A 15765-nucleotide genomic window follows, 5' to 3' on the forward strand; every position below is an offset into this window, starting at 1 on the left:
TCTCAATTTTTTTCTCAAAATGTTTTTCTCAAAAACATTTTTTCTCAATTTTTTTTTCTCAAATCTTTTTTTTTCTCAAAAATTTTTTTTCTCAAAATTGTTTTCTCAAAATTATTTTTTTCTCAACATTTTTTTTTCTCACATTTTTTTTTCTCAAGATTTTTTTTTTCTCACAATTTTTTTTTCAAAATTTCTTTTTCTCAAAAAAGTTTTTTTCTCAATTTTTTTTTCTCACAAAACAATTTTTTCTCAAAAAACTGTCGTTAAAGTGCGACCCGTGATAACGGCCAAAAATGCTCCAAAACGCCACTAATTAGTCGAAATGGCTGACTTCCTGTTTGGTTTCTGATTGGCTGCTGGCCTTGTGACGTGGGTAGAGCTGCGAGGGCCTGGTCATCGCTGCTTGCAGCTTTAATTCATTAATCGTCCATGACCTTAATTGGGGCCTATTTCGCCAAACAGGAAGTGCCCCTCACCAAACAGGAAGTGACCCTTGATCTCGTGAACCGTTTGTCATACAGACACGCGGGTTGCGTCAAATGAAATAACGCTAATGCTAACACCAACCGCTACACAAGGTTGCACAGACTTAGCGAGCTGCAGGCACACTTAAAATTTCTTAGAAATTTTCTCTTCTAGTTATTATTATTATTATTATTATTTTGTGCACTTCATCGGCATGTTAGATAAAGGTCCTTAGATTGTGTGTAGAATGTTTCATCTAAATTGAATGTTTCACAAACTGCTCAAAATGATATAGCGCCCCCCTTTGGCCAATTGGGGTAAGATTGGTTTTAGTGATATTTGGAATAACACTCTACATCTTTGCCAAATGCCATGAATATGTTACTTTGCATGTATGATTTAGAGGCAGAAGAATAATTTGCATAAAACTGCAATATTCATTGAATTTATTAAAAAAGCATGTTTCAATTTTAAAAAAATCCGATCTGACAGATCTTTAGATATTGGTCCAAAGTTCACGTAAAAAATGTTTTGTGCACGTGACGCGAAAATTCCAGAATAAAAGCGGGTTTAAGTGTTTTACAAACTGCTCAAAATGGTGGAAAATCTAAGGGCGGAGCTTACTTAAAGCTATACTGTGTAAGTTGCTCAACTAGTGGTCAGTAGCAGTAGAGCAAACCGCGGTCGCGTCTGCTTTTTTCGGCCGTTTTTCGCCGCGGACCGGGCATTCAGACCACCGCGTCCGCCTCGCCTCGCCGAGACCTATCCATCGAGGTCTTTCGTGTCCCTCTACGAGCCTCGGTTGGGGAGTTACATGCTAGACTCCTAGCCCAGTGTAAACACTGCAGTGTACTTCCTGAAGAGCTCAGCAGTGTATGATCTGGGCTTTGATTGGCCGGTAGGGAGACACGTGTACAGAATGATGCATATGACGTAATTTTGCCGGGAAAAACAGCCCCGGTCACGGCCACCAGGGCTCAGTAGAACACATATAAAGAAAAGGCTTTGGGAGCTGAAATTAACAGAGTGGGGGTTCTAAAACTTTAGCGATTTAATAGTTAGGACAATTTTAAGATATGTTTTATAAAAAAAGTTACATAGTATAACTTTAACAAAGACACAGATGTCTTCCGCTTGAGTCAAAGCACGCATGTAAGCAAGTTGCATGTCTTCAAACGAAACGAGTCATGACATTCAGTGATACTTTGACTAACCCTCTACATCTTTGCCAAATGCCATGAACGTGTAACTTTGCATGTATGATTTAGAGGCAGAAGAATAATTGGTAACGCTTTACTTTACAGTACGGTAATTACCAGTTAACTACTAGGCAATTACCAGGTAACTATTAGTAATACCCAGTATTTATTTACCAGGTAATTACATGGTAACTACCAGGTATTTTACCAAGTAATTTACCTGGTAAAACTAAACACCTGCTATGTTCCTGAAAACTACCAGGTAATTACCAGGTAATATTAAGTATTTGCCTGGTAAATACATGTTAAGTACCTGGTAATACACTTATTAATTACTAGGTGTATTATCTGGTAGTTACCAGGTATTTTCCTGGATACTACAAGGTAATTACCAGGTAATTATAAGTATGTAATTAGTTAGTCAGTAGTTACAGTTGAACTGTACTGTAAAGTAAAGCGTGGGTCAATTGGATGACCTTACCTGGTAATTACTCAGTATTAACCCAGTAACTAGAAATCTGGTTACTGGGTTTTTCCCAGGTAATTACCCAGTAGTTACAGTTGAACTGTACTGTAAAAGAAAGCATGGGTCAATTCCATGACATTTCCTAGTAATTACTAAGTGTTTACCCAGTAACTAGAATATGTACCTTGCATTTACCCAGTTAAGTGGAACTACGGTAAAAATAAATACTTTTTGTTGGGACCAAATGGCATCGTGGCCATGGGTGGATAAAATAACCAGGGAGTGGTGAATGAATTTTCCGACCTACGGTTAGAGAGTTATAGGCCGAAACGTAAAGTGGGCTGTTATAGCGCCACCATCTGGCCGATTGATGTAATTATTTTTCAATTAATCCTTAGAAGCACTATGAATCCCCTCTCCAAATTACAAAACTGTAGCCCTTAAGACCTTTGAGAGAAAAATACTTGAACTCTGCTCCCATTATAAGTCAATGGGGAAATTAATTCACTAATAAATTAATATCAATTAAACTATAGAACCTTTCTCTTAGCAAAATAATAGCACACGATTCCCTGTAAATGGATGGATGGATGTTGTTATTTATAAAAGGTCACACTTGTTGGTGATGATGTCACCAAGAACGCTGCTCCTCATTTGCTAAAGGCCTTGCCTTTGTACTGTCGGTAATTTTTATGCAGAGAATAAACTTGACCTATAAAGATTTGGTATAATATACTGGTCTCACCTTTCAGCGAGCCCACAATTATACAATGTAGGGCACAATTCAGCACTAATCCAGCACTAAAGCATGACACCATTTATAGGCCTATTCATGTTTTCATCATATGAGGTGCCAACTTCACAGGGGTCTTGATATATCATCCATCTATGTATTTATAATTAAATGTCAAAGACATTGCCAATATATTGATCATAGTAATTCTATAGTGTTTGTAAGAGTTTTACATGATGTGTATTATATCTGTAATCCACTCGTCCTAGACAATTTGCCCTCCTGGCCCCCAAACTATGGAATAAACTCCCTGTCGCACTAAGAACCACAGACTCACTCCCTAGCTTCCATTAGAACCACATACTCACTCCCTAGCTTCCATTAGAACCACAGACTCACTCCCTAGCCTCCATTAGAACTACAGACTCACTCCCTAGCTTCCATTAGAACCACAGACTCACTCCCTAGCCTCCATTAGAACTACAGACTCACTCCCTAGCTTCCATTAGAACCACAGACTCACTCCCTAGCCTCCATTAGAACTACAGACTCACTCTGTAGCTTCCATTAGAACTACAGACTCACTCTGTAGTTTTTTCTAGATTGATATTTTTTCTAGATTGATATTCATATGCATTTGTTATATTGTTGTTAAAGTACTGACATATTATCTTGCTTATTATAGTGATATGTATTTACCTGCTTATTATAAATCGCTTTGGATTAAAAGCGTCTGCTAAATGCCTAAACTGTAAACTGTAATCTTTCTCTTCTATCCAAGGGTCCAAGCTGGGTGATCAAGGTAAGTTCAGAAGTTCTACTGCATACAATCAACTGTACTGCTTTGTTATTTTACTATGATTAAATCTAATAAATATGGAGCCCGGGACATATGACTTTTTCTAGTTTTATACTCAATTCATCGTCTAGCAGTCTTGTAGCTCCTGCAGTTCATTGCCACTAGAGGGGGACAAATGTCTCTTAGCTAGGCACACACGTGCACACACATACACACACACACACACACACACACACACACACACACACACACACACACACACACACACACACACACACACACACACGTGATGGCTTGGAGCAGCCGTGCATGAGAGTGTGCATGAGAGCGTGTGTGTGAGCAAGGGGCATGTGCAAACACTCGAATGATGGAGGCGAAGCCACCCGAACTTCTAGTACTAATACATTTCTCTTGTTTTGTTTGCCAGATCCTAACATCCAGCACCCTGGTTCGTGGTGTGATGGCTGTCAGATGGATCCTATCGTGGGGACCAGGTATCAGTGTACAGTGTGTCCTGACTATGACCTGTGCTCTGCCTGCCAGTCCAAGGGGCTTCATAAGGAACACTTTCTGAGGTCCATCCACTACCCAGTCCAGGTCAGAATATAATCATTGCTGTTAGCAGAAACCTCATAATTCCATAATTATGTAAATTCTTGTGTTTCTCCCCCACCACCCACCCCTCCCGTAAATGAATGTCCTACTTCACCATACTAATAAAGCTCACAACGCACAGCGTTGCAACGTGTTGTGAGTTTGAAGTTCTGCTAGTTTTGCTTTTGTGTTTGTGTGTGAAAGTGGTTAAGTGTGTCTGTGCATTTTATAAATATTCAACCAATGAAAAATATTAATATGAGCTTGTGTGAAAATAATAGCTATATTGGATCCATTGCAGTGATGTTACTAGGTTTTCAATATAATGGGTCCCGGAACCCACGGATGGTCATTCAAGTGGGTCCCAGAAAACAAATGTATGGGTCCCAATAAAATATTTTTGAGCGCTGTGAGCTCGTAGATTGGCTACTTATAAAATGTTTGTCTCTTTCTTATATTTTTACAATTTGGCTAATGTTTTTTATAATGTAGTGCGTTGATTACGCAGTAATGGTCTTTTTTATTTTCTTTCTTGTGGTGTGCCTATTAAAAAAGGTATTAAGTAGGCTACCCTATTTAAAATGTGAAGTAATGAGGACTAGCCTATCTATTGTGAGAATGAGTTTAGGTCTCACACACAGTAAAAGACTTAAATTAACAGTATTAACAGCTTAAAATTAAAGCTTTAAATTAACTGGAGTGGTTACTGAGTGTGTACCAGTGTCCAGTGTAGGGGCAGTGGTGTAAAGTAACTAAGCACACTTACTCAAGTGCTGTACTTAAGCACATTTTTCAGGTAATTTTACTTTACTAGAGTATTTCCAATGTTCAGTCCTTCTACTCTCAGAGGCAAATATTGTACTTTTACTCCACTACAATTATTTGAAGCTTTAGTTACTTTGGAAAGTATACATTAACCACATCAGCCATGGCTATTTTCAAATAATACGTTCGGAAACATGTGAAACTGGATTTTATGGATGAGTAGCCTACTTTTAGTCAAATTTCAATTTATTTATTTCAAGTAAAACCACCACTGTTGCTAGCCAAGCATGCACGCGCACACACGCACGCACGCACGCACGCACACACACACACACACAAAATAATACATTTTCTCAGCAAAGCAAATAGATTAGCAAACCCATTTTTAACAATACTTGGGGCTGCAAATCTGCATGGGGAACTATAAATTAATTTCAGAAGAAATTCCAGAGCATACTTGTTAGATAAAAAAATATGCGTGCCTGACGCAGGGTTATTAACATCACTGCATTGGAACACATGTAGTTAACTATGAAAACGCCTCAATATATATAGCTGCTGACCTGTTGTGACAACATTGTTGTGACATCACATTCTGCCCATATGGAGATTAAGGATGCAGAGATTAATCGATACGTATCGTAATCGTGGTACAAACATGTGCGATACAAGTGAATCGGTTCATTCAGTGTGTATCGATCGAACAGTTGGCGGCTGAAATCGTGGTGTATCGTTCGCTGCGTGTCTGGATTGGTAAACTCCACAGTTGTATCGGTTTGTTCATGTAGTATTTATGTAGTATCCGAATCGCATTGTATCGCATCGTATCGTTTTGCATTGTGCAGGATTGAATCGCAGACAAATCGCATTGAATCGGGAATCATATCGGGAACAGGGGTGAATCGTAGTGCATCGTATCGGCAGGATTTCAATGTATCGCAAATATATCTTATCGCTGGCAGTGTATCGAGATTCGTATCGAATTGCCAGTGATGGAGATCCACAGACCTAATGGAGATCCCTGATGTCATCATTATTATTATTATTATTACACTTATTATTATTGTGGGCTCGCCTGTAAGGCGAGCACACTTTAGATATTGTCATTATTTATTTATCTATCAGGCAATCAGTAGACGGGAACTTCGGTTCCTTTCTACTCCTACATACTTAGTGAGAAAATGAAAATAAAAACATCAATGTGTTCAGCTTACAGTGGCGAAGTGTGCTATTATTTTTTACAGCAATCGGCCAAATGGTGGCGCTGTATGAGGACTTCGAAAGTGCGAACTTTGAACAGATAGAGCTCATGCTCTGTTATACGTACAGTCATGAAACCTGTATACACGTATGCGTCTCCTCATGCCGAACAAATTTTACGCTCTGACTTTTGACCTCTGACCTTTAGATCCCCCAGAATTTTGAATTATATGAAAAACTGTAAAAATCTATCTCCTCCTGGGATTTTGGCGTTACGCGCACGAAACTTTTTCACATGAACTTTGGACCAATACGGTCAAACTAGTCTCGTCGGATTTCTTTTAAAGTGAAATATATTTTTTAATAATTCAGTCAATATTGCGGTTTTATGCAAATTATTCTTCGGCCTCTAAATCATACATGCAAAGTTACACGTTCATGGCATTTGGCAAAGATGTAGAGGGTTAGTCAAAGTATCACTGAAACCAATTTTATTCCAATCAGCCAAAGGGGGGCGCTATACGAAGCGTTTGAAAATTCAAACTTTAAACGGGCATAAGTCATGCCTCGTTTCGTTTGAAGACATGCAACTTGCTTACACGCGTGCTTTGACTCAAGCGGAAGACATCTGTGTCTTTGTTGAGTAAGCTCCGCCGTTAGATTTTCCGCCATTTTGAGCAGTTTGTAAAACGCTTAAACCCGCTTTTATTCTGGAATTTTCGCGTCACGTCCACAAAACTTTTTTTACATGAACTTTGGATCAATATCTAAAGATCTGTCAGATCGGATTTTTTTTTTAAATTGAAACATGCTTTTTTAATAATTCAATGAATATTGCAGTTTTATGCAAATTATTCTTCTGCCTCTAAATCATACATGCAAAGTAACATGTTCATGGCATTTGGCAAAGATGTAGAGTGTTAGTCCAAATATCACTAAAACCAATTGACCAAAGGGGGGCGGTATATCATTTTGAGCAGTTTGTGAAACGCTTAAACCCGTTAGGATTCTTTTAGCAATTTGCTTGAAACATTCTACACACAATCGAAGGACCTTTATCTAATATGCCTATGAAGTGCACACACACAAAAAAAATAATAATAATAATAAATATAGCTGCAAGCAGCGATAAAGTGGCCAAAGCCAAAAACACCTCAAATCATGAACACAGCCTGCAATGTGCGTGAAATCTTGCAAGCACATTCCCAATAGGTCAAGGAACAGATACCACCCTTCTTACATTGGCCTGTTATAGCGCCACCAGCGGGTCAACTTTTGCACAACACATTTTTGGAACAAAATGGACCAATCTTTGACGTCAGTAACGTCAAAGAGAGCACTGCCTGCGTTCTTGACATTTTGTACTTTTATAGCCATTGTTTTCTGGCTTGAAGCGAGCCCACAATTGTTTCGAAGGAACAATATTTTCTAGTTATTATTATTATTATTATTCCTGATAATGAATTGCGTTCCTTTGGCGTAAAACATACTCCAAAAGCTGTACAACTTTGCACACATCACATCACAAGTGGTTGAAAATTACGTATTTAAAAATGGGCAAAAAGGGTTGTGGCCTAATGGCTCAATTACGCAATTGCATTTTCTGCCATTTTCACAGGGCATACTTTAACAAACTCCTCCTAGAGGGATAATCAGATCAACCTCAAACTCGAACAGAATACACAAGACACCTTTTAATGATGAAAAGTTATCAAAAGCCTGAGTTTTCTTAAAATGGTGTGTCCATAGCAAAGCGTCAAACTTCTTCTGATTGGTCCATACTTGATTGTTCCTTTTTTGGCTATAACTATTGGTTCAGAGAGCAGAAAAAGAGCAGAAGAGCGACCAGGAAGAGGGGAGCGACTCTGAGAGGAGAGAGATGGAGACGACCCCACTTCAACATGATGGAGACACCAGGGAGGAGAACCTACCGCCTCCTCCTCAACCAGATGGTGGAAACACCAGGGAGGAGGGGCTCAACCAGGAAGACCCCCACCAAGAGGAAGTAGGCCCACTCACCAATGACAACACATCTGCATCTGAACAGAAGGTCTGTTATTTAAAGGGCCATGAAACACAAAATCACTTTTTCTATAAATATATATTATATAAATGAGTCACTTGTGATAGGGAGCAGTGATATGGTTCAATTTGCCCATAGGCTTGGGGATTCAGAGCTTTCTGCTGTCTCTGTAGCTATTTCTGTGTACTTCTAGTTATAGAGGAGAAAAGAAATATAGCGCGGCTATTTTTCGTGCATGATGTGGACATGGCGTTTAGTGTGTGGACATGGCGTTTAGTGTGTGAGCTTAGAAAAAAATTCAACCCTGACCTCAATATCCAAATCAAGCATCTTACTGCTCAGTGTAAGAAACTTAGAAACCAGACGAACGCCCTAGTTAGATCCGTCAAAAAAAACTACATCGACGACAAAATCGACGAATACAAAAACAAACCACGAGACCTATGGAAGTTGCTTAACAACCAATTAGGCTTAAAACCTAAAACCATATGCCACAGCATAAACATCAAAAACGGACGCCGCTCTCATTTCTGACAAATGCGAAGTGGCTACCCATCTTAACAAAACCTTTACCACCATGGCCCGTTCATTGGTCGAAAGACTGGTCGCCCCATCTGGGCGGTATGGTGTAAAATTTGTTAAGAAATTCTACAATAAACTGGGCGTCAGAAAAGACAGCTTTAAACTTGCCACAGTGACAACTGATGAAGTGTTTAAAAAACTGAGCGCCCTACCTCAACACAAGGCCACTGGCCTTGATAAAATTCCAGCTAGATTTCTCAGAGATTCAGCCGCCACCATTGCACCGATCATTACCCACATAATTAACCTTTCCATCGAACAGGGTCATGTCCCACAGGACTTCAAACTAGCAAAAGTAACCCCCCTGGATAAAAAAGGTAGCAAACTAGACCCTGGAAACTACCGTCCCGTTTCCATTCTTAGCTCCATATCCAAAGTCATGGAGAAAATAGTCTACGAACAGATAGCAAGATATCTCGATGAGAATAATCTGATTTACGAGTTCCAATCTGGATTCAGAAAATCTCATTCCACTGACACATGCCTTCTCTATTTGACTGACCAAATCAAACGCGAAGCGGATGATGGCAAATATAGCGGCATGGTCATGATGGACCTCCAGAAGGCATTTGACACCGTAAATCATTCTATTCTGATTGAGAAACTAATAGCCATCGGTCTTGACAGCGCAGCAGTGAGTTGGATGCAATCTTACCTGGTGGGGAGGGAACAGGTGGTGGAGATTAACGGTACCCTGTCCCCCCCCTCCCAGTAAGCTGTGGTGTTCCTCAAGGTAGCATACTGGGACCTCTGTTGTTCCTAATATACGTGAACGACATGGCATCTGCTTGTGACTGCAACCTGTTCCTGTTCGCGGATGACTCGGCTCTCCTAGTCTCGGGCAAGGACCACTTGCAGGTTGAACTAAGTAAGATCTGCACATGGCTTAATGACAACAAATTATCAATTCACCTGGGAAAAACTGAGTCCATCCTCTTTGGATCAAATCATAACCTCAAAAAAGTCGATAACTTCACAATCAAAGTGGGTGACAAGGTCATAACACGAAAAAACGAAATCTCTTACTTAGGATGTATCCTTGAAGCTAATCTTTCCAGTGAAAAGATGACTTCTAAAGTAATAAATAAAATCAACCAACGAACTCGTTTCCTACAGAGGATCGCCCCAATGGTCAATTTCAACACACTGAGGGGCAATAATCCAGCCCCTCTTTGACTACGGAGTCCACGTATGGTATCGTGACGCCCCACAAGCCCTGAAAACTAAACTCCAAACAGCCCAAAATAAACTAATTAGGGTCCTACTTCACCTTCCCTATCAGACTCACCTCACCGCTACTCACCAGTTAAGAGTGGGGTGGCTCAGAGTAGATGACAGAGTACAGCAACTTGCAATGGGCCTGGTGTACAAGATACACTACACCTCTATGATACCCAAGTACCTGTCAAAATACTTTATAAACATTAAGGATGTCCATAATTACAACACCAGAGGCAGCGCCACAGATCACTTTCAACCCAGAGTCAAAACCAACAAAGGGTCAAACTCTTTTTTCTGCTATACCACCAAAATGTGGAAAGCCTTACCGAAGGTCATAAAGGAGTGTGGATCACTAGCATCCTTTAAAATTGCCCTGAAAAACCACTTACAGGCAGCAGCCGTTCGCAACTGGTAAAAAAACTAACCTAGCCCAACCCTCCCCTCCCCTGCCCCTTCTTTGTATATACTGCTTGTTTAGACTTACTGTTTTCTTTTTTGTTTTTCTTTACATATCTACTTTATTTATGTATTTATTTATTTGTCAGGGACAAAGCACATTGATCAACATTGTGTTTTTCAACGTCAATGTAAATGAGCCAGATGAGGCAGGCTGTACAAAAGTGATGGTAAGGCTATCCTTACAAAACATACAATACATACAATACAGTACAAAACAAAACATAACAAAACAGTACAGTACAACAGGGGTCTTCAACGTTTTCAGGCCAAGGACCCCTTAGTTGAGAGAGAGATTAAGCAGGGACCCCCACAACCTGTTCATAGATTATAATTTATCATCGGTGCATTTTGGATTTAAGACAATTTGTATTTTTAGATAATTAACCACTTGAACTGTCAATACTTAATAAACTTGACCTTTCACTCTGTACTTAGAGTGATCTTTTTTCCCCTCTACACCAAACCTCTTTGCTGAAAATCTTGGCTAAAGTTCCCAGAATATGGACACTAGGGTTCAAGTGGTTAATATAAAAAAGGAGAAAAGGGTTTCTATCACACAAAGATTTGGAGGACCCCCTGTAGTAACTCTGAGGACCCCCTAGGGGTCCCGGACCCCCTGTTGAAGACCCCTGCAGTACAACATTAAGGGGACATACTTATAGCAAGTTGAGTGACTCCAGTGACAGATGGAGCCGATAGTTACCCATGATTGTAAGTTTGACTTGCTCTAAGACACCTCTTACGGCCAGAGCCGACAACAGTAAAATTTTAGTAAATAGTAATAGTAAATAGTAATAGTAAATAGTAATAGTAAATAGTAATAGTAAAATAGTAAATTGTTAAAGGGATTAATACTAGCCAATTATGAGCAACTCCAGTAACAGATGGAGCAGATAATTACTCATGATTACAAATTTGATTTGATTTAAGCCACCTCTTGAGGTTGAACTTGAAGGTCAGATAGTTGGAGGACTGTCTTACTTCAGTCGGGAGACTGTTCCATAGATTGGAGGCTCTAACAGAGAGAACTGTGTTACCAAACACGCTCTGCCTGGATGGTACCTCACAGTCCCCCCTGGTAGTAGCCCTTGTTGTTCTGCCACAACTTTCACAAGGTTTTATGAACCGTTTCAGTGGTGGAGGTGCAAGCCCATTGAGAACCTTGAACACAAGACAGGAATCCATAAAATGTCTAAAACTTTCAAAGTTAAATAAATTGTACTATATGGCAATGGTGGTAACCATTTTTTTTGATCGAGTGTTTTTAACGCCTGGTTGTAGAGTGACTCTATAGGTTTCATGGTTGTGATGTTGGTCTGGGACCAGGTTGTGAAGCAGTATGATATGTGTGAAAAAATCATTGCGTGCATGAAGAGTTTAGCTGCATCTGTTGTGAGATATGGTCTTATGTGCCTGAAATTACTTAGGTTGAATTTTATTGTACTGCATAGTACTGTGTTCTATTTGTCTGTCATTCAATGTTATATGAGATACTTCAATGGTTTCCAGTGGAAATAAGCTTAGTCTTTTCATGGATCTCCTTTTAGTAGACCTTGTACCAGTGAACTGTACCGTCATGAAACTGTACCTTTTCCTATGCAAACTTCTAATAAAGTCTTCAATCAATCAATCAATGCGCGCACTGTCACCACACACAAAACACGTGTCACACACACGCACGCACGCACACACACACACACACACACACACACACACACACACACACACACACACACAATAGCCGACAGCGTAGCGTCCAAATGTTGCATCAGCCTCCGTCTGTCCCCACACGGCTGGAAAACGTTAAAAAACCATGGATAAAAGCTCAGACAGCACATTTAAACTGGTTATAGAACATGGAGTTGCCGAATCTTTATACTTTTTACACCTCCAATGGCTGGTTTTAAATTTGTTTCCGAAATGCAAATGCAACAAGTGCGGACGCCCGATAGCTTCTCTTTGATAGAACTAGAGATGGGACGTTCGCGAACGAATCGAGTCTTTTGAACGGCTCTTTGAAATGAACGATATGGGATCCGGTTCGCAGTAGGGAGCCGTTCCTTTCTAATGAACAGACAGTGTTTATGGGACAAGTACTCTCTTAGTTTCTTTACTTATGTAAAAGTATCAATACTGCAACGTGGAAATACTCTGCCACAAGTAGAAGTTTGGAATTAAAATGTACTTGAGTAAAAGTACAAAAGTATCTGTATCAAAATGCACTTAAAATACCAATATTAGAAAATAGTCATTATGCAGAATGTCCTCATTTCACAGATTTTCCAATGTAGAAAATGTAGAAAAATAATTTGAAAGTAGCAGATCTACAAGCTCACAATGCGTCGCAACGCGACACATTGTGAGCTTGTAGATCGGCTATTTTCAAATAGCGGAAATGTAGCCTATATGGCTGAAATGTATAGGGTTGAAGTGAATTTGTAACAAGAAGCAGTGCTCTTCCGAGCACAGGTCTCCACCAGGCTGTGCATCCTGGTGGTGCTACTGTATAATAGGCCAATGTAAAAAGGGTGGCATATGTTCTTCACCTTAGATCTTTCATGGCAATCGGACGCTGCATGCATGATTTGAAGCATTGTGTTCCAAAAATGTGTTTTGCTAAAGTCTACCTGCTGGTGGCGCTATAACAGGCCAATTTGAAAAAGGTAGCATTTGTTCCTTGACCTAGTGGGAATATATGTGGCAAATTTCACGGTAATCGCAAGCTGCGTTGATGATTTGAGGCATTTTGTTCAAAAACTGAGCAATCCTGCAAACTTTGGAAGCCAATATTAGCCAATCAGGATGGAATATGAAATATCAGACGGATCGTACTTGATCACATGACTATAGAGATACTGTGTACCGATTTGCATGATTTTTGGATAAAATCTCAAGGAATAATAGGACAAATTGTGTTTTACTTAAGTCGGCCTCCTGGTGGCGCTATAAAAGGCTGATGTGAAAAATGCAGGGAAAGGGTTTTTCCTTGGCCTCTAGGGAATGTGCTTACAAAGTTTGAAACTGATCGATGGAGTTATAGGTAAAACCTCAAATCGGCCTGTTATAGCGCCACCATGAGGCTGCTTTCAAAAATTTTAAGTGGCATTTCTTCTTCGACCTAGTGGGAACGTGTGTGCACGATTTCATGATAATTGCACTTTGCGTTTGGGATTTGAGGCATTTTGTTCCAAACGGCTCAATCCTACAAACTTTGGAAGCCAATCTTAGCCAATCAGGATGGAATATGAAAAATCGGACAGATCCGTGTCGATCACATGACTGTCGAGATACTGCCTACCGATTTGTAGGATTTTTGGACAAGATCTGTAAGAGTAGTGCACAGAAATGTGTCTTGCGAACATCGGCCACTAGGTGGCGCTAGAAAAAGCCCATTTGAAAAATTTAGGGCAGAGGTTCTAGATTGGGATCCAGGGAATGTGTGTGCTCACTTTGGCAGCGACCGGGCCAACGGCGACTGAGATTAGCTGCACACAAACTGCGAGGACACACGGACGGACACACGGACACATGGACGCACGGACACACGGACGGACGGAGGGGAAAACATACTCTCCCTCAGCCTTCGGCTGGTGGAGACAATTATAATCAAAATCTACAGAGTAACTATGGTAACCAGAATGAGACAGTCTTTTGAACGGCTCTTTGAAAGGAACGGATCCCAGAGATCCGTCTCACTTCAAAGAACCATAAATCCCATCTCTAGATAGAACACAATGATATGCGCATTACTCCGCCCCCTCCCCCCACAGCAGCAGATAACCACGCCTACATTTCAGATTTCTTTTCATATTTTGAAATCCCATAAAACAAATTAAGAGGCGGGGTTTCATGCTCCTTTAATTATAACTTTAATATGAAACATTATGAAGATCTTTAACCAAGAACAAAAACGGTTATTTAACCCACGGTTTCCCCAACAGTCGGTTTGGAAACCATGTGTGGGTCACATGGAACTGCACAGTAGTGCTGAGCCCTATTGTAATTGCAAAGATTATTATTTTAATCTGCCATTTTAATCGGATCAACCTCAAATTCACTCAGCATACACAAGACAGCTTAAAGGAGAATGTTGGGGGAAAAAGATGTTCCTACCTTTTAAAAGTATCCTTTAGAAGCTTCCAGGATGTTTCGGCAGTCCATTTTTTTCTGGCAAAGTCCATTTTCTCGCTACACATCAGTCGCAGACACTGTTAGCAACAAATACAAGCATTGTTGTTAAAACGCTGAACTCTGAACTCAGTTGAAATCTCTCCCACTCCTCTAAAATCAAAGTGGATGAGACGACGAGACGTGGAAGTAGCGCGAGACTTGGCGTCTTGCGGTACTTCCACGACTATATTTCTTCTTTGGAACAAACAACTGCTGGAACATCCTGGAAGCTTCTAAAAGATACTTTTAAAAGGTTTAACGAAGAAGAGACACAAAGGTGACTCTCAGGAATGTGTTCAACAGGATGGTGGTGATGATGAAGATGAAGAAGATGATGATGAAGATGAAGATGATGATGATGATGATGAACACCAACTTGGTAAGATCCAGATGCACTAGTTTTTATTTATTTATTTAAAGCAGGTATCACTTTAATTCAAAAGAAAAACGGTAGTCTCATAGAGTGGATGTGTTTCTTCTTCAGCTTCCATCAGGTTCATTACCAGACAGTAGACACACCTGCTATCATAAGTTCAGCCATTAGAACCAGTAAGACTCCCTAATCGGGAGATAAGCGACCGCCAGGTCGCAGCGTGATTTTAGGGCAAAATGTGTAGGAGCAGTGTCCGAAAAAGTGTTTGAAAAAAATCGGCCTGATGATGGCGCTATATGGGAGAGATCCATGTTGATGACATGAGTGTAGACATACTGTGTACCGATTTGCATGATTTTAGGGCAAAATCTGTAGGAGCAGTGTCCAAAAATGTGTTTGAAAAAATCGGCCTGATGGTGGCGCTATATGGGACAGATCCATGTTGATGAGATGAGTGTAGACATACTGTGTACCGATTTGCGTTATTTTAGGGCAAAATCTGTAGAAGAAGTGTCCAAAAATGTGTTTGAAAAAAATCGTCCTGATGGTGGCGCTATATGGGACAGATCTATGTTGAAGACATGAGTGTAGACCAAGTGTGTACTGATTTGCGTGATTTTAGGTAAAAATTTGTAGGAGCAGTGTCCAAAAATGTGTTTTGCAAGAATCGGCCTCATGGTGGCGTTAGAAGAGGGTCATGTGAGGTTGCCTGCCAA

General features: G+C 40.2%; 1 protein-coding gene across 1 annotated transcript in view; it reads left to right on the top strand.

Annotated features, from left to right (window-relative positions):
• LOC308304180 (H-2 class I histocompatibility antigen, L-D alpha chain-like) overlaps nucleotides 1–15765 on the top strand; it is a gene marked incomplete at its 3' end in the record, with an annotated part of 53243 nt that overhangs the window by 28311 nt on the left and 9167 nt on the right. The window contains exons 6-8 of the mRNA XM_080748739.1: nucleotides 3645–3665; nucleotides 4090–4259; nucleotides 8041–8271. Of these exons, the coding sequence (XP_080604865.1) occupies nucleotides 3645–3665; nucleotides 4090–4259; nucleotides 8041–8271 (422 nt within the window). The remainder of the gene's footprint in view (nucleotides 1–3644; nucleotides 3666–4089; nucleotides 4260–8040; nucleotides 8272–15765) is intronic.

This window comes from Nannobrachium achirus (genome assembly GCF_963921795.1).
Source record: "Nannobrachium achirus genome assembly, chromosome: 19".
In the NCBI taxonomy this organism is placed as follows: domain Eukaryota; kingdom Metazoa; phylum Chordata; class Actinopteri; order Myctophiformes; family Myctophidae; genus Nannobrachium; species Nannobrachium achirus.